Source organism: Salmo salar, chromosome ssa21, assembly GCF_905237065.1.
Source record: "Salmo salar chromosome ssa21, Ssal_v3.1, whole genome shotgun sequence".
Lineage (NCBI taxonomy): Eukaryota > Metazoa > Chordata > Actinopteri > Salmoniformes > Salmonidae > Salmo > Salmo salar.
The window spans coordinates 12963821-12987711 of NC_059462.1; the positions used below are offsets into that span (position 1 = coordinate 12963821).

Here is a 23891-nt window from a genome sequence, read left to right on the forward strand (position 1 = left end):
GTTTTAGGTTGACTTGGCAATGCCGGTTCAACAGAAAACAGGCTTCAGGACAGTCCCTCCATTGTCAATAAACACTTTTGTTTGCCAACACTCCGTACGGGAATTTTCTAATGCTGTTTAGCCTATGTCCGCAATCAAATGTTGATTTCTCTGTTAGAACACAGCCTTCTTGTTGAGTGTTTATTATATATGGTTCAATTTTATCGAGTCCCGGGGCTGTATGTACCAAGCGTCTCAGAGTAGCTGGGCTTAACTAGGATCAGGTTCCCCCTTTCCATGTTAAAACTTTTTTTTAAAGATACTAAATCAGCAGCAAGATGCAGCGCCAGCTCAGAGGACGGTATGATCTTTTAACACAAGATGGCGATGTTTGAACAGGGTGTTTTTTTTTCTCTCCCCGCTGTACCATGCTTCAAAGACAATTCATCGAAATGTTGTGTCGTGAAACAGCTGGTTAATTGCAAGAGGGTTGACTTACAACACTAACTCGTCGGGGTTTGGAGCTTCTTGTCGACTGTTATGGGGCTTTCAAATACTTCACAGTATAATTCTCTGTTCAAGGCCACTGGCAAGCCACGGTAATCTGTTTTTGCCTGGTCAGCTCAGTGCACTCACTGGTTGCCTCCCAAATGGCACCCTGATTCTCTATATAGTGCACTACATTGACCATAGGAGCCCTATGGGCCCTGGTTAAAAAGTAGTGCAGGGGATAGGATGGCATTTGAGACGCAACCACTGTCTTCTCTCTCATCCTTATCTTCATCTCTGTGACCTGAGACCACTCCACTTAGAGGTCGTTTTGAAGGAAGCCCATGCATAGCATCTCTTCAGATCTCCATCTCCAACCCATTTCTCTCCTCAGATTGTTTATCAATAATGCCTCGAGCGACTCCTTTCTCCTTCCTCCGGTAACTTTCTGCACTTTATGTGCAGTTTACCTAAAGTTGTAAAAGTGCCAATCCTTATTTTGATGTGATCCTTGTCTTGATAAACAAGACGTTGGTGGATGATTCACAGGAAGCCGTGGAGAGAGACAGAGTCCAGATGGTCGGGTCAGCACAGCCCACTGTCTATAGCAGAGAGAGAGAGAGAGAGAGAGAGAGAGAGAGAGAGAGAGAGAGAGACCACCGTTTACAGCAGAGCGAGAGAGAGAGCTCCCACTGTTCAACAACAGAGCAAAGCTCGGAGAGACTGTGCGTGCGCGCATGTGTTTGTCATTTCAGTTACAATACTTATGCATTTAGCCAGCTACTATACTGCAATTCTTTGCGTAATTGCACAGCAATAAACATCAACATTATTGTACCTCTTATGTTTTCGACCCTGCGTACCTCTCTGGTTGTATCACCAGCATTGCTCACGCAGATGTTCTTACACAATAACAATAGCACACAAACATAGTGTAATTATGTCAAATTAGGGAAACCCAGGATTAATTCAAGCTGCAAAGAAAATTAGTGATGCTCAGATTTTCATCAATGGGTTGTAGAGTGCCTGAGACAGCTGGTAGGTAAACCCCAGCACAGAGGATTCCCTGCTTGTTTGCCCTCCAGTAATTAATACCACATTCAATGCTATGTTCAAACCACAAACAACTACCTGGTCATGGGATGCCTTTGAATAGCTTGAGGATACCCAGACACAAAGCTTCAGAAAATAATAGAATAGAATAGAATATAATATGAATTGAATTGAATGAATACACAAATAATAGAAGAGAATGAAATAGAATAGTGGAAATCATTGCTTTTTTTCCCAAGAACATTTCACTTTACTAATTTGTGGACTGCATTCTGGATGAAAGATATCCCAAAATGGCTTAGGTTATATTCTGTCTTACTCTACTGTCCAGAAGAGGGAGCCTCGGTTTTCACAACAGCAACTTTCCCAAAGTCCATTGTGTCCCCAGTCTTTTTGTAACTCACGGATGTAAAGACACTGTAACTCCATGAGCTCTATGTATCTAGATACAGTTGAAGTCGGAAGTTTACATACACTTAGGTTGGAGTCATTAAAACTCGTTTTTCAACCACTCCACAAATTTCTTGTTTACAAACTATAGTTTTGGCAAGTCGGTTAGGACATGTTCTTTGTGCATGACACAAGTAATTTTTTCAACAATTGTTTACAGACAGATTATTTCACTTATAATTCACTGTATCACAATTCCAGTGGGTCAGAAGTTTACATACACTAAGTTGACTGTGCCTTTAAACAGCTTGGAAAATTCCAGAAAATTATGTCATGGCTTTAGAAGCTTCTGATAGGCTAATTGACATAATTTGAGTCAATTGGAGGTGTACCTGTGGATGTATTTCAAGGCCTACCTTCAAACTCAGTGCCTCTTTACTTAACATCATAGGAAAATCTAAAGAAATCAGCCAAGACCTCAGAAAGAAATTGTAAACCTCCACAAGTCTGGTTCATCCTTGGGAGCAATTCCCAAACGCCTGAAGGTACCACGTTCGTGTGTTCAAACAATAGTACGCAAGTATAAACACCATGGGACCACACAGCTGTCATATCTCTCAGGTAGGAGACGCGTTCTGTCTCCTAGAGATTAATGTATTTTGGTGAGAAAAGTGCAAATCAATCCCAGAACAACAGCAAAGGACCTTGTGAAGATGCTGGAGGAAACAGGTACAAAAGTATCTATATCCACAGTAAAACCAGTCCTATATCGACATAACCTGAAAGGCTGCTCAGCAAGTAAGAAGCCACTGCTCCAAAACTGCCATAAAAAAGCCAGACTATGGTTTGCAACTGCACATGGGGACAAAGATCGTACTTTTTGAAGAAATGTCCTCTGGTCTGATGAAACAAAAATAGAACTGTTAGGCCATAATGACCATCGTTATGTTTGGAGGAAAAAGGGGGAGGCTTGCAAGCCGAAGAACACCATCCCAACCGTGAAACACAGGGGTGGCAGCATCATGTTGTGGGGGTGCTTTGTTGCAGGAGGGACTGTTGCACTTCACAAAATAGATGGCATCATGAGGCAGGAAAAATATGTGGCTATATTGAAGCAACATCTCAAGACATTAGTCAGGAAGTTAAAGCTTGGTCGCAAATGCGTCTTCCAAATGGACAATGACCCCAAGCATACTTACAAAGTTGTGGCAAAATAGCTTAAGGACAACAAAGTCAAGGTATTGGAGTGGCCATCACAAAGCCCTGACCTCAATCCTTTAGAAAATTTGTGGGCAGGACTGAAAACATGTGTGCGAGCAAGGAGGCCTACAAACCTGACTCAGTTACACCAGCTCTGTCAGGAGGAATGGGCCAAAATTCACCCAACTTATTGTGGGAAACTTGTGGAAGGCTACCCGAAACGTTTGACCCAAGTTAAACAATTTAAAGGCAATGCTACCAAATACTAATTGAGTGTATGTAAACTTCTGACCCACTGGGAATGTGATGAAAGAAATAAAAGCTGAAATAAATCATTCTCTCTACTATTATTCTGACATTTCACATTCTTAAAATAAAGTGGTGATCCTAACTGACCTAAGTCAGGGAATTTTTACTAGGATTAAATGTCAGGAATTGTGAAAAACTGAGTTTAAATGTATTTGGCTAAGGTGTATGTTAACTTCCGACTTCAACTGTAGCTATTCACACATTCTACAGTCAGTATGGGTACAACCCAAATAGCACCCTTTTTCCTATATAGTGCACTACTTTTGGTACCCTAGTTTAAAGTACTGCACTATAAATGGTATAGGGTGCCATTGGGAAAGCAGATTAGAGTCTTCCCATGGAAACATGGGAACAACAAAAGGCAATGTCACATGAAGGACTGCACTTGTATCTTCCTGTGCTCTTATGCATGTCAGACATTAGAGAGAGGCAGAGAGCGGCAACTACGTCCCAAATAGCACCCTATTCCCTATGTTGTGTACTGCTTTTGACCAGGGCCCATAGGACCGTGATTTGCGACACACCCTATTTCAGCCTGACCTCCAGCATGCCCTTTCCAGATAAATACACTGCATAGACACCACACTCTTTCTGCATCATTTCACCACACTTCTGACTCTCTTCGCTATAATCAAAACAAAACAAGCCACATTTTTCAAAAGCCCATAAAAAGTTTAAACCCTCCCCGAGGCGACAGATTAGTGTACCTTCTGTGAGTTGTTAAGACCGTCCAAAATAAAGTTCCGCTCATCCCCAAACTATTTTCAGTCCCACAATGACTAGTTAATTGAAAACCATACTGTTCTTCCTCCCAGAAGATTGCGACATAGATACAAAGGAACAACAAGATCGGCCTAAACTTTCTATGGCACCATGCATCTGTTGAACAGTGCAGTTTCAATAAACATGATTATAACTATAATGTCTTGGCTTTTCATGAACTAAAAAAGTTCATTCCCAGCGTTGAAGTGTCCCTGTACACTGTAAGTCTCTTTATTTTTATTTTTATACAAATTCTGCAGAATTGTACTGTACCATAATCACTCAATATGTGAAGTGTTTGTTACTATGGAGATGTACAGTAGTGTAGATGGGTATTCTCCAACTAGTAGAATGGCTTATTCTTCAATATATATATTCACTAAATGTGTTTGATCCCTATTAATACTGTGAATAGTTGTAATGTAGTACAAAAGTAATCAAGCAGCGTTTTCACAATACGGGGAACTGAAATTCCCTCTGGGAAAAATATCGTTATTCTATTCTATTCTAATATGATCGTTTTTTCACCGTCTGTCCATTTTTCGACTGGAAGGGAGAAAATTCTTAGAAAAGGGATGTTCATTTGATAGCAAGAGTTACCATAGCATCCCTTCTGCTATTTGTGCAACAATGCAGTACAACCTTTCAATCAAATTCATGGCAGATTTTCCCCCTCTCCTCTGAGCCTCTGAACACAAGGGGCTTCTCCCAACAGAGACTGGTCGTAAATTTGTAATGAGGGACATAAATACAAGCACAACTACTTAACTTCAAGGGAATGGTAGGTGGACAGAAAAGTTGGAATGTAATTATAACTGACAAGAAAGTATATTGGTGAATTTTCATATTGGTGAATTCATAGTGCCTATCCTGAAATATGAATATAGTGTCAACTGCAGTAATAGAATAATAATATAATGATATCATCTACTGTATAAGCCTTTAGATACATGCTATTGGTAGAAAATAGCCATGGTTGGTCCCTGGACAGGACACTGTAAAGCATATTAAGTTTTAACTCAAATGACTTGAGGAAACTAATTGCCATGACTCATTTGAGAAAAACAACACATTTTTTGTAAGTTAGCCTACCCTTGGTTGACTTGGGACCGATCAATTTAAATGAACAGCAAATGGATTCCCCAGTGAACAATGGGAAACAATTAGGCTCCTTGTGTGTTAGAGTCCTGACTGCAGATCTTCTTGGCAAAACCCTACGGCACACCAGATGGAAGCAGTATTTTTTTTTTTCTTGAGCTTCTAACATTTTGCTATTAATTCTCTGAGAGGAAATGTGTATAGTGTAATGTACGTGACGTGAGGAAAGCAATACGTGAGTCATTTAAGCAGAACTGTGACTCAGTCGTAATGGCTCACAGTGGTGGTTATCTGCAGTAGTATGAAGCAGACAGTGGGACAATTGCCATGTATCTACTCCCGGTCAGGTAGAGAGGTTCAGACCATATGAACTCAGGTTGTGACTTCACATCGTCTGAGTGCACTTTACACTGATGGCAGTGGCTAAAGGTTATGGTTTCATTTCTTCATCCCACCCGCTCTCTTAAAAGCCTAATATGCGTCATCACGTGGCTTGGAAAAACTTTGTATTTAGACAATACAGCTCTTAGGAAAATAAATCAATGGACATTCAAATTAGGGTTGAACAACTATAAAGTAACTCTAGTCAGGAAGAAAACTTACAATGTCATCATATTTATTAACAGTATTATTGAATATTATTCACAAAAGTGCAGTCTGATCACTCCCATGTCAACTCATTATCTGACTGAAAGTAAGTCAATGAACTTTTTTGTTGTTGTATCATCATCCTCAATCTCATCATCATCCTCATAAGAGAAGAGGACTAAAAGTATTTGCTGCTGTCCCAGACTGCCCCATTTAGACCTCTTATCTGGGAATCTCCATATCCCCTAACAAGACACTTGCGCTCTTTCTGCCGCTTTTCTTTGCTCTGAGTGACGTCGAAGTGGGCTGGCAAAGTGCTAAGTGTTGTAGTTTAGAATGCTATCAGTAGGCTATAAGAAAAACATCACAAGTCAACGAGACTCAAGATAGTGCGCGTTAGTACACCCACTGCTTTCGGATGTATTCCAATGCTTATATCTTGGCGGAGCTATCATACAATTGCGCAGACGTGAGATAGCGTGAAAGAGTGTTCAGTCAACTCACTTCCAAACTTATCTTCATTCAATAAGTTATAAGAAAGTGCAGTCAAGCTTTTTCGTTCTTTAAATCACTTGTCCTGCAGTAGTTAGCATACATCCAGCACTTTGTCTGCCTTTTATCAGATCTCAAATCAGATGCACACTTGAACCCAGGACCTGTCATCCTCAAACTCCGTCTCCGGGAACTCTGGAGTGGACGAGCCTTTGATAAAGCTGTCAGATTTTAGAGGGACATAAAACTTGTTGTACGCGCTCTATCTCTGCACGTATCTTTTGTCAAAAGCGAGCCATACAATGGAGTTCTCATTCTGCCGCCTAATATGTCTTCTGATGGCTATCACTCTGTTCAATCAAAGGTGAGTTGAGAAGTTTAAGTTACTTACTTTAATATTTTACCTGAACATTTATTTGAATAGTAGCTGGACGCCTTTTACTTTCACTGATGTAGTTATTCATCTTCAAGACTTACTCATAAGTTAATTAAATACATAATTGTGCCAGTGTTTATATAAAGTTTATATCGCAAGTATTTGTACAGTTGCTACACTATTCAGGTGTGTTTTAATTACATAACCTAGCTACCTACAGTTAACCCAGGCTGGTCTATGAAGGCGCAGTCAGGTTCATTGTAGGCAATGCTCTTGTTTGCAAATCATATTGTGCAATTATAGCACTGTACAATAAATAACTCAAAACAAGTTTTAGCTTTGCAAATCCTGTTTGTCTAACATTAGAGGGGTTCGGTTTGTTATAATCACATAATAAGTATAATATTGCAGATAAAACAGGCTTTGTTCCATGTTGGGTCAGTGTAGGTAGCTACTTTAGATACTGTAATAACCCAAAACTGAATGAAAGAGTTATTCAATATGTATTTATGATCAGGATGCTTTAACACAGATAGACTACATTTCAATCATAATAGACATAAATGTTCCCAAGTACTTTTCTAGGATGTTTTATTAACTTGAAAAGTTATCACACACTTGTGGGATAAGTGTTTATTTTTTATTCTTGCCAACATGTGGTTCCATCCTCTGTTGTGACATGCCCCTTCATTCAGAACCAGATTGCAAGATTTCAAGTTTGTTGTCACAGAGTGCTTTGAGACATGGTCAAAATTTGTTTTATTGGTACATGTTTATACATGTTTTATTGGTCAATACTATGACTACAGTAACAACTCAGCAAATATGAATGATTGCACAAATGGAATTTGATGTAATGAACTTCATGCCTTTGTGTGTTTGTGTGTGTGTGTGTGTGTGTGTGTGTGTGTGTGTGTGTGTGTGTGTGTGTGTGTGTGTGTGTGTGTGTGTGTGTGTGTGTGTGTGTGTGTGTGTGTGTGTGTGTGTGTGTGAGTTAGTGAGTTAGTGTGCGTGTGTGTGTGTGTACATATGTGTGTGTGTGTGTGCAATATATTTAAGAATGCATAACAAAATAATAATTAAACAAATATTTTTTATTTCCTCACTGTACAATGTACCGCTTTCAGACCTTCAAATGCTTCATGAGTCAATATTGTCAGAAGCAATTTCCAACCATAAACTCTCAGAAGTGTAATACTGTAAAACACCTGACTCCTGTCTTGTGAATGACGGTTGTTACACATGATTTACAGGGCACAGAAATATCAATCATGTACTACAGAAAAGGCACACCTTAACATCAAACCTTCTGTGTTCCAGGGTAGATTCCAACGAGATTCTCGGGCTGAAAATCCCCAATATTGACCCCATTCTCAACGCCAACACCGTGTGCTTGACTCTGCCTGGACTGAACCGCAGACAACTGGAGGTGTGCATGAGAAACCCCGACGTCACCGCCTCGGCCATCCAAGGGATCCAGATCGCCATCCATGAGTGCCAGCACCAGTTCAGAGGACACAGGTGGAACTGCTCCAGCCTGGAGACCAGGAACAAGATCCCATACGATAGTGTGGTTTTCAAACGAGGTGAGTCACCTTACAGAAGGTACGGGGTAGGGAACCCCCTTAGTTAAAAAGGGTGCTTCTGATTACCACGCCTGCATCCCAAATGGCACCCTATTCTCTATAGAATTCCCTTCTTGTAAAAGGTATTGCACTATAAAAGGAATAGGGTACCCTTTGGGGCATATACCACAGGTCCCCTTTACTCATTCACTTCACACACTGACTCACAAAGCTGCTTGTCATTATTATTATTGGAAGAGTTGTTGGTTTTCTGGCATTTGGTTATGGATGGGTATGTTTTGCCTGAGGCAGAGAAACTCTAAATGATAGATATTAACAGACACTTTTAAATGAGGTGATTCATCTGCTAAGAAATGCATACTGAATGAATATTTTGTTACATAGTTGCAGATACATTCAAATATATTTTCTTGTACTACGTTTTATTTGAACTGGGCACCAACAAACATACAGTAAGTACAGTAGCCCGATGGCAGAAATAAAGCTATTAAGCTAATGTGAGTCTTTGTTTATTTAGATGCTTTTATGAGTGGGTTTTACAAATGCAGCATATTATGCATGCCCTAACTAATTGTTTGTTTGGATATCTAATTTTACTACAGGAAACGGATGTCATATCCTCTTTACCTCAAACATATATCTGCTTGTTGATTTATTCTGACATACTTTATGGGGCCATATTTCTACATTAACGGGAATTAAAGCTAAGCTAAAAAGACAATGAGACACATAAAGTGAGCCTTCTCGAGGCCTGGCTAATGCTTTTACTCTCTGCCAGTGCAAGTGCTGTGAATTTGCTCTCAGCACTTTCCCAACTCTCAGTGGCAATACATAAACCTGTTTAGTTGGTTTCTGTAAGACAAAGTGACAGTTTTCTTTAATCTTTAATTAATTTTCCCACTTCCTCAGCCATCAGTTCAGCCGGGCGTGCCTCTCATTTTAAATTATTTGTTAGACTGATTTGTTCCAGGTCTCTCGCCTCAGCCTGCTTGGGAGGAAATCTAAAACAGCATTTTCATGTCTGTGTCTCTGGACTGCATCTAAGTGCTGTCCTCCGCCCCCCATGGAATCATGGCAAGATGGAGAGGGAGAAAAAGTACTCTGTGTGTGCGTGCCTGCATGCGTGTGTACGTGCGTGTACGTGTGTGTGCGTGTGAGTGAATAGGGGATGATCAATGAAACGTCATCGACTATATCTTATGTATCTAAACCAGCGTTTCCAAAACTACGGGTCGCAACCCCATGTGGGTTTGCCTGATTTGAAAATGGGGTTGCGAGAGAAAGTTTTGAAAAAAAAAAAATCATTTGAGCTTGGTTCATAGAGCCAGGGTTACATCAGTAACCTCCGGTAGCTGCTAGATGCGGTTGTAGTAAACAGAGCGGTTTCTGTTTTCTTCCTACAAATGTGGCTCTATCTTTTGAATTGTTTAACCTTTTACTGCAGTGGGCTAAAACAGGGCCACACAGAGTGATTCTTGGTAGTCTTAAACAAATCTACTTTGAAACAAAAGTATTCATCTCACACATGGATATGAGCTTAACAAAAGAAGATACCTGTACCATGTCAGATATAGAGTTGAAATGTTTTCAATTTTTGGTTTGCATCCCAATATTACACTTTAAATACATCACAGAAGACTGAAATATAACAAAACCATTTGACAAAGAAAAACCTGATTTTTGTAGTATTTAAAAAATCATCTTTATTCATTAGGAAATTAGGAAAAATATTACTAACATTCCACCCATGAGGCCAAAGATGGTACTTTTTGTCATCGACTGCAGGAAAGGGCTACGATCCAAAATATTATGACAATCACTGAAAGATAAGACTCTCTGTTTCCCTCTACAATCGCCACAAACCTCATTAGAAGAAACCAGGCACTAAATCAGACTGGGGGGAGAAGATCATACAAGATCATACAAGAAGATCATACAAAATGATTACCTGAATACTTCCCAATACCTTTCTGATGCATTTCAATACTGTCAAAAGTACCGTCAGACTGATTTGTAATAGACTGTCATAGCCCCAATTAAAAAAGTAAACATTGGCCGTTGATTCCATACATTTTTTTGCATGGTGGTGTCGTACATTTTATGGGCGATCAAAATGGGGTCGCGGCCCTAAAAAGTTTTGGAACCCCTGCCTAAACCCTTTGGATGCTTTCCTTTTAGGCATGGTAGCATTTTTTTTAACATGTTTTGTGAATAGTGCAAATTTCAGACATTACCGGTTCACACCTGATTGAACAGTGCATTTTTTCATTAATCATGTGCTCCATCTAAGGTAGACAAAAAAGGGGACAGAGTTGAGGCAGCTTTCAAATGTCTAATGAATCAATCTCAAATCTGCATTGAACTGGGGTCATGGCCAGTTTAGGACTTGGGTCTGAGCATCTCTTTTTTTAAATGTTTTTATTTTTGTAGTACATTTAACCCCTTTTTCTCCCCAATTTCGTGATCTCCAATTGGTAGTTACAGTCTTGTCCCATAACTGCAACTCCCGTACGGACTCGGGAGAGGCGAAGGCCTCGGGAAAGTCGAAGAACTCGGGTCTGTAGTGACGCATCAAGCACTGCGACGCAGTGCCTTAGACTGCTGCGCCACTCGAGAGGCCGAACTGAGCATCTCGACAATAGTGACAAATAGGGCTGTTTGGCTGTAAGATTTTGAATCAAACTGTAAGCTTTAAAGGGCAAATCAGCAGTTGAAACAATCTCAAATCGTTTATCCCGCCCCTGTTTCGGTAAAAAGCTGAAGGTTGGGTCTGGAGAAATGCAACCACTCTCAAGTTCATAGACAGAGCTATGGATGCAAGGACTGACCATCCATGACATCAAATTATAGTTTTAACCATGTTTTGAGGCTATAGTGTTTATTTACATTTACTTTGTTTACAAACATTTAAGCAAAACAAGCCTATTCTTTGGGTTCTGATCGGGTATGCCAGTTTATCTAAGCTCATGAGGCATTACTAAGATATATTATTCAATAATCAATGGGTACATATCACTAATTAAGTCCAAAAATGGATGTTTCAACTGCGGATTGCCCCTTTAAAGTCTTGAATTTAACAATTTAAAAATGTTTGTTTAATAACACAACATTTCTCTTCAGTAAGTTATTCTGAGAAGGGATGGTTTTACAGGAACTCAGGGAGTCATGGTTGCAGGCTATTAAGTCTGACCGACACTAAGGAGAGTACAGTATAGACAGATACTCTGTATGATACCCTGTTACCCTGTAAATGGGGAGCACTGGACAGAGAAAGTCTAGGCCCATTAACTTGGTGTAACAATGTTAAGATTCTCTAGCACAACTGGAGAAAAACCCTCAGAATCACCTTACACACGTGTGGATCCACTGTCAAAGATGTGTGGAATTATTACATGTATATACAGTACGTGGGACAGGTCCCTGCCCTAAGCATAAGCAACATAGGCTAGTGGCCTAGTTACAATTTCGACTTAAATCGGCTTGAAAATCTATGGCAAGACTTGAAAATGGCTGACATTTATTTTTACGAATAATGTGCAAATATTGTACATTCCAGGTGTGCAAAGCTCTAAGAGATTTACCCAGAAAGACTCACATCTGTAATAGCTGCAAAAGGTGAATCTAACATGTATTGACTCAGGGGTGAGAATACTTATGTACATTTAGATTTTTTTTGTATTTCAATTTCAATAAATGTGCAAAGATTTCTAGAAACGTATTCACTTTGCCATTATGGGGTATTGTGTGTAGATAGGTGAGCAAAAAATATGTTTAATCCATTTTCAATTCAGGCTGTAATAACAAAATGTGGAATAAGTCAAGGGGTATGAATACTTTCTGAAGGCATTGTACAGTATGTGTATTTACAATCCCCTTCTCCAAATAGATTACAAATTTACCTAGCTCTTATCAATAGCTCTTATCAATTTATAAATTACAGTGCATGGAGAATGCTGTTATTTCTATCAGGAAATAATAACGAAGATTCTTTTTGGAACCGGTAGGTTCCCTCGACCTTATTCATGGAATCTTTGTGCGTTAAGGTGGTGGAATTATGAGGGAATGAAATGAAGGTCAGAATACAGTGTATCTGTAGACACACCGCTGCTACACCTTCATTTCTTTGATCTCCACCTCGAACGAATAGCGGTTGAGTAGCATGCTGTTCTCATGCTTAGGTTCAAGGTCAGAATATGCACTGAGAGAAAAATGCATAAAAAGGGAATTGCCTTCCATTTACCCGTGCTTAACTTGAATCGGAATCCCCCCCATTTGAAAAGGCAGGCAGATCAAACGGCTGCCAACAGTAGCCAGGCTAATTGTAAACATGCCGGAGAGCTCAATAAAGGGGGAGCTTTAAAGGGGATTAACAATACGGTGCTCATATCTTCTGCACCACCATCGGCCACTTCCATCCCTGCTTATGATCACTGTCAGATCCTTGTGTTGAAAGGATGGTTGATGGTGGGGGTCTGTTCACTTTCATTCCCTGAGCCTGGAGACATGCAAGTGTTTGGGCTTAATTGCTATTGTCCCAGATGTTTTTCTGCCTCTGTTGTGAGGCACGGCGGGAGTTCATACTGGTACTGCAGTCTATGTCATCAACCCATCAGGGCTCATTGGACTTCTCCTCAGCTCAACAGATAGTCATCTACTGCACTGTACTGTATATGCAGTAGGAATCAAACGGTGTACAGCAGGATTCTATCTACCCCTTGATTTTTTGTCCCCCCCCCCAGGTTTCCGTGAGAGTGCTTTTGCATACGCCATCGCAGCGGCGGGCGTGGTCCACGCCGTGTCCAACGCCTGCTCCATGGGGAAGCTGAAGGCGTGCGGCTGTGATGAGAAGCGGAGAGGCGACGAGGAGGCCTTCCGCGTCAAACTGAACCGGCTGCAACTGGAGGCCATCCACCGAGGGAAGGGCATGGTGCACGGTGTCATGGAGCACTTCCCTGCAGATCTGCCCGGGTCTCAGGACTCCTGGGAGTGGGGAGGCTGCAGCCCCGATGTGGACTTTGGGGAGAAGTTCTCTCGGGAATTCCTGGATTCGCGCGAGACCTACAAGGACATCCATGCCAGGATGAGGCTCCACAACAACAGAGTTGGTAGGCAGGTGAGAGGAGGCGTTTCAGCTACTGAAGGGGACTGTTTGGGGGTGGTGGGTGGTGGGAGTTATGACTGTGTAGAGGGGTTCACAGTACAGCTCTCTTCTCTCTAGAGAAAATACTATTTGAGAAGGTCCGGTCACACAAATTTCCTAGGTGGCAAGGTCTGAATGCGTAGTAACAAACCCCCACCTCGCAACCCATGCGATCCCAAACTTTTCAAACCGTTCAAACCCCTCTTGTTGGTGGAGGGAAATTGCTAATTACCTGCAATTGTGCCCATTTTGCCACGTATTTTGTGTGTTCATATAATACCAAACGTCGAAGTCTGACTGAGTTCCAATTTATTTTAAATTTTTTAGCCGGGATCCGTGGTCCGTATTGACCCCGTTCTCTGGGTCCGGATCCGGCCTGTGGACCACCTGTTGAGTATCGAGGACTTAGTTTGTGGGGGCCCATAGGGCTATGGTCAAAAGCAGTGCACTTAGATCACCATTTGGGGCACATTCTTAGTTCACTGAGGAGTTTTTAATGGAAAAGACACATTAATGCAGGTACAAAATGAGAGGATTACGACTCGAGTCCTAACGATAACGTCATTTTGAGGCACATGCTCTGATTTTATTGGCTCGGTTGTCAGTAGTGACCTATCAATACAGATTACTCACTGATTTCTCCACATGATGCAATTGCCTTGCATCTGTGGTCTTTTGAGCCAGGCTTCCTCTCCCACTTAGTTCGTAATCAGGCGGTTGTAGCCTACAATAACAACCATGGAAGCAGCTGCGTATGTTGTTTGAAAGTACTCATAGTTTTAGTATGGTTTTTCAGATATCAATATAGGAAATTGTTCATGGATTGATATGAAATAAATGTCATAGCTGACATTTATTGGCAGTGAAGGTGTCGTCACCACCCCTCACCATATACATTTTCCTATCATTGTTACGTTTCAAAGCAAGATGCCTCATTGTGCTTTTTGTGGACAACATAGGCAGTTCCCCTGTCTATGTGATCTTGCAATTTGTGCATGCTCAGTTTAATCTACTTATGTGTTCCTATGGCCAGTGTAGCATTTGGCTAATAAAGAAGCCTGGTTATGATGGCTATATAGCAGTGGTTTGGAATTTGAACGTAAACATTGACAGTTTCCTTCTAAAAAAACATGATTATCCTTAACTCTAGTTTAATTTGGTTGATGTTATGATACCATAAGTGATGAATTGAATAATATCAGTATGCTATTCCACGGGTATTTTCCCAGCATATAGTTGATTTCATGGACAGATGCTTGGGGTTGCCATGGTGTTATTGGTCTGGTGTTAGACTAATTGGATAATATGAGTCAGATTTGTGTTGCTCCAGATGACAGGAAGAGTAGCAGGAGCATGGGATTGGTTTAGGTTTAGTCAAGTATGTTTTATGAAATAAGCAGAGAAGAGAAAGTGCCCAAATAGGAAATAGTTAACAATAGAAATGTTGAGATACTACAGTTACTACGTATCACTCCTACTCCTACTGCTTCTACTACTACTACTGCTACTGCTACTGCCAGTGCTACTGCTACTGCTACTACTCCAACTCCTGCTACTGCTACTGCTACTATTACAACTTTCTACTACTCCTACTCTTACTGCTCCTGCTCCTAATGCTGCTACTGCTACTACTACTACTACTACTACTACTACTACTACTACTACTACTACTACTACTACTACTACTACTCCTGCTACTGCTACTACTACTCCTGCTACTGCCACTACTACTAATACAACTCCTACTCCTACTGCTCCTGCTCCTACTGCTCCTACTACTACTACAATTACTGTTACTATAACTACTACTATTACTACTACTAATACTAGTATTACTGCTACTCCTACTCCTACTCCCTGTGCTACTGCTCCTTCCCCTACTGCTACTACTACTACTACTACTACTATTTATATTACTACTACTACTACTACTACTACTACTACTACTACTACTACTACTAATATTACTATTACTACTACTATTGCTATTACTACTACTACTGCTATAGCTCCTGCTATAGCAGTAGTAGTAGTAATACAGCTACTACTATAACTATTACTACTACTATTACTATTATTACTACTACTACTACTCCTGCTCATGCTCCTGTTACTACTGCTACTTCTACTACTACTACTACTACTACTACTACTACTACTACTACTACCTATTGTTACTGTAGATGATCACTCCCAGGCAGCACTGTTGCCATACACAAAAGTAGCAGTACATTTCACATTGTTCAACGCTTCCTCCTGAGTAATTTGGTCTTGTATCTTTTCATCCGTTTACTTCTGGTTTCCTTGATTATTCAGACAAAACACAAATGTGTAGTTACTCAGCCAGGGAAAGAGAGAGAGAGAGAGAGAGAGAAAAAGAGAGAGAGAAAAAGAGACTCAGATGATTGTCCTGCTTTTCATGTGCAGCAGGGCCGGCAATAAAGCCATGCTCTGCCCTGCGCAGTGACCCATTCGTGTGTCCATAGCATAGGCACAATGAGCCATGAAATGATTTCCTTCTTGGCCAGTGATATACTGTAAAATCAGATGACATACATTGAAAAAACGAATGTCATTTCTAAATCTACAGTCAATGTAATCCTCTTAAGGATTTCAGAGTTTCTATGTTACATACTACAAGACTAATGTTGTTAGTTGGATGACAAGACCGATGACATATGATCATTGTTACACCCCTTTGTTTTAGGAAGTTGCAGTGTTATGACAAAAGTATATCAACATAGGGAAGATAGAGAGGCGTAGCTAGCTACTGACTTTTGATCTATTTGACAATCAGGGTGATAAGTTCCAGGGAAGATTCATATTTTGGGCACATTGAAGCTCTGTTTTTGACAAGAGGCCTATTTGGCAACAGTAGCTGGTTGTGCTAGAAATGTACCTGCTGCTACTGGGAAATGCTTTGAAACTGACAAAACCGCTTTTGGAGACAGCTTCTTGAAGGAGAGCCAAGAAAACCGGAACTATTAACACACGCACTGGTTGAAACAAAAGCTATCCAAGCTGATATCCAATTACCCTGTCCAACAGTTGCAACTGTGTAATTAACAGGAAGTTTATCATCGAATGTATTTCAGTATGGCACAATGACATTTTTCTGTAATGTATATGCAGTTTATTGTGAGCAGTTTTAATGAACTCAGTGTACATTATCTGACCTGTGTTTTGATACAGATTTGACCAGAGTTGCGTTCAAAGCTGCAGAGTCTGTGCATCTGCCAGTCGTCTCTCAGGTCAGGTTGCACAATGCACTGAGTATGTGGAGTGCAGTTCTCTTAGCACACTTCATATATCAATGCTTTAATGAGTTCTAAGCTCGGGGAAGAAAACAACTGAAGGTGCAAATGACATACACCAAAGCACTGTACGGAGACATCAGAGGTACAGTATGACTCATGGAGTTATGCATCGTTAGAAGAACACAGCCAGAGCAGCACCTTGATAACTTCAAACAGAGCAGAAAGCCCCCCCCCCCCAAATCAAAATGAAAACACTGACAGGTGAGGTCTCGAATAATACCTCCACCCTCCTCCACCTCCCCCAACCCCTCCCCTTAAAAAGGAGCTGTCTTTTATAGAGGAATGCGGCGGTTTTAGTGGGGTATACATGTCGCCTCATGCCCACCCTCTGGTTGTCACGACGCTCAGTCTTGTTAAAAGCTCTAATTAGTGGCTGTTGGCTCTTTGGAAACAGATGTTTAAACCCAGCGAAAGATTTTAGACATCAAACACGACGGAAAGTAGAAAGAGATTCGCCCTTCCTTCCCCCCCAAATACTGATTTCAGAGAAGTTGATCAGGGGAGAAAAGCGCCCAGAAAAAATTCAATTTTTTAACCAAAGCACATCCCTCTCATTCCAACAATTTTCTCTGAGTTAATTTTAAGCAAATGTTTAGTGTACAGCAGTGTGTCGTGTATAATTATGTGATGATTGATTGGAACGTGGTTTTCGAAGTTCCCGCTGCGTGATTAAATGTTTACAGTGTCTGTCGATAACATGGAAACATTTGCAAGGGTTGTAAATTCCTTTCGCTTACATTTTTCATTGGAATCACTCAATTTGACCAGCACAGCCGCAACAAATGATGGCATTATTTCACATAGCACGTCTGTATTCCCAGCTACGAGCAATGTGCCTGGAAGTAGATATCAGCGCTCTGCTTTTATGTTGTATATTTTGATTAATGAGGTCTCTCTCTCGCTCTCTCTCTCGCTCGTATGTAGCAGAGTTTATTGCACATTGACTGGGCCTTGTGACTGCTTGGTCTGGCCTTTATAAAGCGTTTACGGTGGCCTGTTGGATCTCCATTAGAGATTCGTAGCATCTAAGGAGAGGGAGCATTCCATTGGGCCGGGCAGTGGATCAGTTTCACCACCCTGGTCTAGGGCCTCACAGGGGCACCACCACAACAAATGCTCAACACTGTTTAAGGCCCAGCATGTGGAAGCTATCGGTGTAATAACGTTTTATTAAAGGGCCCAAATTGGATCTGTGAATGTTGTGTACGATTAGCTGAGAGTAATACTGCATGCGATTGTTGTGTAGCGAACGGTTTTCATTAGGTTGTTACTTTACGATGAAATCGTTGTTCACTGTCAGTTATTGTGTGGCCTCGTTTGAATCATTCTTTGATGACGTGTTTAAATGACCCTACTTGATGCTGAAACTTAATGTGTTGTGGGTTTGTTTATATTCTTTGAAATCTTGGCTTTGTGTCCGTTTATGGTTGTTATTACATGTCTTTGAAATGAACTACATAAAGCAGTGTGCAATGTTACTTTGTTCGTAAAAACTGACGTTTGACATTCCAGGACAGATTTATCACCCGCAAATATCTAAGTTATAACCCACAGGATGTAGCTAACTTCATCACTTAACGTCATATTTGCTAAACATTGAGTCGTTATAGTACTCTAAATCTCATTGAAGATAGACAATATACCAGTAACAATCCTACAAACAAAACAGTCAACAGAAGTCATTTAGGCCATAACATTTTAATAGACTATTCAATCAAAATAATTATGACACAAAAAGGATGAGAGGAATAGGGGATTAAGCATGATGACAATATTAAACAGACACGCCATTGATAGAGGAAGGAACATGGTTTGCGTCCCAAACGCCACTACATAGGGAATAGGAAGCCATTTGGGATGCAAACATAGCAAAGTGTTTAAGCGCTTTGTACACCATGTAATACCTAGTATTGCCTGTGGTCCTAATCTGCTACCAATATGTCTTATTTGATCTCAGTCTGGGGCTGGTTTATAGAGGAGTCTGTCTCACTCTTCCCCAATTAAAACAGCCCAGATGTGTGTTTTTAACAGTGGTCTGCCAATGAATTTGAGGGCAATTACTTCTGTAGAAGTTTTTTTTCCCCCTTTGCATAACTACAATGTTAGTTTATAAGACCTACATATGTAGTCCACAGTTTTCATTGAGACTGACAGTCAATGTGCTGAGACAGAGGCCTTTGGAGGTTATGACCATGTGTAGTTGGACATGAACGCCTCCTCATACAGTATGAGGGTATTCAAATCAAGACGATACGCTAGAAAAAAAAGGGTTTCTTCGGCTGTCCCCACGGGAGAACCCTTTGAACTATCCTTTTGGGTTCCGTGTAGAGCCTAATATGGAAAGGATTCTACATGGAACCCAAAAGAGGTTCTACCTGGAACCCAAAAGGGTTTCTTTAAAGGGTTATCCTATGGGGACAGCCAAAGAATCCTTGTATGCAGTTTTTTTCTAAGACGATACAGTTGTAATACCGAGGTACCAGTCTTTGCTAAATATTGTAAGTATTGTTTGTTTATATCTGACAGTTACCATGTATAATATGCTTTGTGAACATGAGGGAGTATTGTGTGAATACACTGTAGAGTGAGACCTGTACAAGACAGGCAGTATTAGCAGTGTAACGAGGCTACGGTTGCGTTCAAAATGGCACCCTATTCCCTATGTATACTGTGTATCCCATAGACCATAGGGCTCCAGTCAAAAGTAGTGCGCTACATAGGGAATAGGGCGCCATTTGGGGCGCAGCCTGGGAGATGCTAATCAGTGGATGGCAGACGCAGACACGACCATCAGATAGTTCCTGTACTCTGCTCTCTGTTCTCCCCTCCCGGGCCTGTCTAGCCTCTGGGCCTATGAGTGAGATTCTAAAACCCAGTCAGTTCCGCTTCCAAAAGGGCACCATAAATCACTGCCATATCAGCGTCTCTCGTCAGGCAGTCACTTCCAGGAGAGCTCAGCTCGGCAGTGGCTCACACACTCTTCCTCCCGGTGCCGCAGGCACACCCACGTCGACTCAGCTCATGCCCCCAGGTGCACCCTGGGACACGGCTTGGAGGAAAGGGAACAATCTTCCTGATCTGATCATCATCACCGCAGTCATGTCAGAACGGGCCACTTATGGTAAGAGCAGGCAGGTCCCATTTCCTAAACTGTGACAGCTCTGAGGTTTCATGCCAGTTTTGGTTTCAGCCGTCTCTCATTTGAGTGTGTCATTTTTGTGTCCCCCGCGTACAGGCTTCAGGATATTGCTTCGTCCAGATTTTTGTTGTTGTGGTAAATAGAAAACCTACTAGTTAGACAGTTGATTATGAGAATTTATGAAAACAACTACAGTAGGGGATACAATTAGACCGGCCAGTTCAGTGTGTATCTAAAGGGTTAAGTGGGATACTGTTGCGTAATTACAGGGTGTATATATAGCCAGAAGGATGCAGTTCAGGGACGTAAGTTGGTCTAATGTAAAAACGAAGCTAAAACGAAGCTGAAAGTATTTCCCCAGGTTTGTGATGGTGGTCTGATTGGGTTGTGATCGATAGTTGTTAGCTTCAGCCCCAGTGAGATCAAGAGTGTTGTTTCTCTTTCCCTATCATTCCTAATGGATGACTCAAGTGGGTCCATTTATCACTCTCCCACTCTACCAATTCACACAGAATATCACTTTCTCTCTATTCAACGGGAACACATACGAGAGGCCCTGGAATGGAAACCCACAGCACGCAAACCCAAGCCTTAAAGAATTCATGCTCCTCCACAAAGTATATCTGCTTTTGGCAACTGTTCAAAATGACCTTTAGTCATAGAGTGGCTAAGACGAGCCCTTGGCTCAAACCGTCAGAGCGCTCTGTTTAATGGATCAGAACACAGCTGAATAATGGAGTGGGTTTCGACTCGTTTCGACCGAGGGAAAACACGTTTCAGGGTCTCCTCACTCTTCATCAGATTCTATCTCAAAACAAAGAAAGAGAACCCTGCACATGAAGTAGTGCAGTTTCATCTCAGCCTGTTTTAGCTCTGACTCCCTCACATACTGTAGTAGTAGAAACGTAATCCTTTAGCAATCGACAGACTAAATTTGACTTCTCTCAAAGGTTTTGAACATCTTCGTGTGTGTGTGTCCCAGGGCAGCTACGTAGAGGCCTAGGAGAGAGTAGAATGTGGGAGTGCTGAAGGTGTGTGTTTGTTCTTTGCGCTGTTGATAGGGGTGGGTGTAGGAGCATCTGTCAGTGCTGAGGGTGGCCCCTTTTCCTGTTGGTAATTGGATCTAAAAGTTTATAACTCAGGCTGACAGATGAGTGCATTGTTGAGAAAATGGGAGGTCTGGGAGTGTGGGAGGGACATCCTCATTCGGGATGTGAACTTGGCATTGTCCTGAAAGAGCACTACTACAGTACAGCTTCTTCGAATCAGTTATTCCAGGCAAAACGTCTCAATAGCAGGCTAGTGCTACCTACATACTTTTGATGCCTAATTGTTCACTCAGCAATATAAAGCACCCACACACAGCCCATGTTAGGAGCAGGGACCAGGATCAAGTGGAAGGGAGTTCCACCACCTTAGAGTGAGACATAGTTTAAATAAAGTGTATTTCTGTTGAACATTACTGTATGAACACTTAAGCCAATTTTTGTAGTGACAATTATGTGATAAATGTTAACAGCTGTGGAATGAAAGAGGAGTCTAATCACAGTCTATATGATTTGCCTAATTTGATGAGGGAACATGTGTCCTACTACAGGATGGGATGAAGGAGGATGCTAACGTGCAGTTCCCTGTTCCTCTCTGTGCAGGTGGTGATGGACCACATGAGACGGAAATGCAAATGCCACGGGACATCAGGAAGTTGCCAACTGAAGACCTGCTGGCAAGTCACACCAGAGTTCAGGGTGGTAGGCTCGCTGCTCAAGGAGCGTTTCCACATAGCCACCCTCATCAAAGCCCACAACAGGAACACGGGCCAGCTGGAGCATGCCCACCACCCCACACACAGACGCAGATCCAACCTCAACGAGCTGGTTTACTTTGAGAAGTCCCCGGACTTCTGCGAGAGGGATCTGCGGTCCGACTCGGCCGGAACGCAAGGGAGGATCTGTAACAAGACGAGTCCAGAGATGGACAACTGTGAAAGCCTCTGCTGCGGGCGAGGACATAACATCTTACAGCAGACCCGCAGTGAACGATGCAACTGCAAGTTCCACTGGTGCTGTTACGTGGTCTGCGAAGAGTGTCGAATAACAGAGTGGGTCAGTGTCTGCAAATGAAGAAATGCATAAATTAAATAATATATCTTTTTTAAAACAGGGAAAGACTGCAAAACACCCATTCCCTTTGCAATGGACTGCCATTTCCATTAGTAGAATGGATCGCACGAAAACAAGACTGGAATATAACCAGTTCAAAGAGGTGTACAATCAGAGTGTGCACAGCATGTGTCCAACCACCATAGTTCAGAGCATCTGGAGCTGCACTGCCTTTCATCTCAGAAAGTGTTTTTAGATTAAAGATAGTGAAATACTATGGACAATATTAATAACTGAGCACTCATTAATTTAAACTAGGGTTCTGAAAATGACAAATGGCTGATTTTGTTATCTATAGATGTAAAACAACTGTCTGGGATTCCGGTAATTTAAGAAGAAGAAGAAGAAGAAAATGAACAGCAGATATATGAAAGAAAGAGGTTGTTCCAGAATGTTATGTCTGCTCTTGCTTTATACCCAGAGCCACAAGTTAATGATGTTAACTCATATGGGTTGTTTAGTAATGTTTCAGGTTACAAAATGTGCCAATTCAATATGGCAATCTGCAAAATGGCTACCATGTGCCTCAGAAAAGTATATTTGTCCATACTGGTAAAAAGAAAGGAAATGTGGACTATGTTGACGGTTGCGGGTGTTCTATTGCAAGGATGGAGTTGTGAAGACAGAGGGTCAAGTGATAGAGACATGAGTAGTTATACAGAATGGACAGCCTGAGGGCAATGGTGGAGCTGACAATGAAAAGACTGGGCCAATTGGTCTGTGCTGCTCTTGGTACAGTTAGTAGTTGCAAACTCTGGTAATCTATAGCCCTACCTTCACACTACTAACTGTTACGATATAGTCAATGTAATAAAGCACTACAATTATCTCATAGGTTTGACTCAATTTAGTTTAAATGTTATAAAACTATCGTAAAACCACCATTAGAATTTGTACAGATAAATGGTTAAAACTCAATGCAAATATATGGTTGTATATATCCTTGCTTGCCAATAGGTCCATTGTTTGTCTGTGTTGTGTGTTTTAGTATGAAAAATATTATTTCCCCATAGAATATATCAAAATGCATTTCATCAAATACCTTGTCAGTCAGGGTAAATTATTATGAGCAAACACATTGTGTCTGTGTTTAAAAAACTGATAATGTGTTACTGGTATATTGGCACAGGTTATTTTGATGCAGATTCTTAGTTTGCACATGCATTTTGTTCTGGAGAACTTGTATTTTGGGGATATAACATAGCTATATGCAATTTGTTATAAATGTATTATTTTTCATGTTCGATGGTCATGGTTATTTTCTAAGTTATTTTATTTTTGTGGATAACTTAATATTTGTGAAGCAATAAAGAACTAAAGTATAAAAGGGAATTTAATGTGATGGAAAAATGAGAAAAGTACATTTATTTAAAAAATAAAGTGTAAAAAATATATCTTGTCATGAGTCAGCAAGTTTACCGGCACTGTACATCATCACGACTTGTTTGCCTTCCATAGACGCTTGCGTGCAGCACCACTGTGGTATTCAGGTTTAGTGATGCGTTCTCAGTTCCCTAGTGTAGGATGAAGTTACCAAGTCAAGTGTAAGAATGTGAGAGATATGCTTTCAAAGTAAATAGATGTGCACTATTAATGTGCAAAGTCATACAGACCTATTCTTATCTAAACATACAAGCTGAGAAGAAAAGCTCTCCCTCTCCCTCTTTGCTGAGCTATGGTAGTAGCTTGGCATCCAGTACAACTTTCAGTGATTTTTTTTTGCCTTGGTGAGGACTGCTTGCACTGTGAGAACATGTTGTGCCTCAAAACCCTAGGTTGAAGTTTGACATGTATGTTTTGCAATCCGGACAGAG

General features: G+C 41.1%; 1 protein-coding gene across 1 annotated transcript; it reads left to right on the top strand.

Moving 5' to 3' along the window:
• The first annotated feature begins 6159 nt into the window (after positions 1-6159).
• On the top strand, positions 6160-23469 carry LOC106581835 (protein Wnt-10a). Its single transcript, XM_014164238.2, has 4 exons — positions 6160-6724; positions 8057-8322; positions 13062-13435; positions 21568-23469. The coding sequence occupies exons 1-4, from the start codon at positions 6663-6665 to the stop codon at positions 22036-22038; spliced, it is 1173 nt and encodes a 390-aa protein (XP_014019713.1). The 5' UTR covers positions 6160-6662; the 3' UTR covers positions 22039-23469.
• The last annotated feature ends 422 nt before the right edge of the window (positions 23470-23891 follow it).

Excerpts from the sequence above, each read along its gene's own strand:
- LOC106581835 (XM_014164238.2), top strand. The coding sequence starts at position 6,663 with ATGGAGTTCTCATTCTGCCGCCTAATATGTCTTCTGATGGCTATCACT. Across the intron at positions 6,725-8,056 it reads ATCACTCTGTTCAATCAAAG|GGTAGATTCCAACGAGATTC; the intron begins GTGAGTTGAGAA and ends TCTGTGTTCCAG. Across the intron at positions 8,323-13,061 it reads TAGTGTGGTTTTCAAACGAG|GTTTCCGTGAGAGTGCTTTT; the intron begins GTGAGTCACCTT and ends CCCCCCCCCCAG.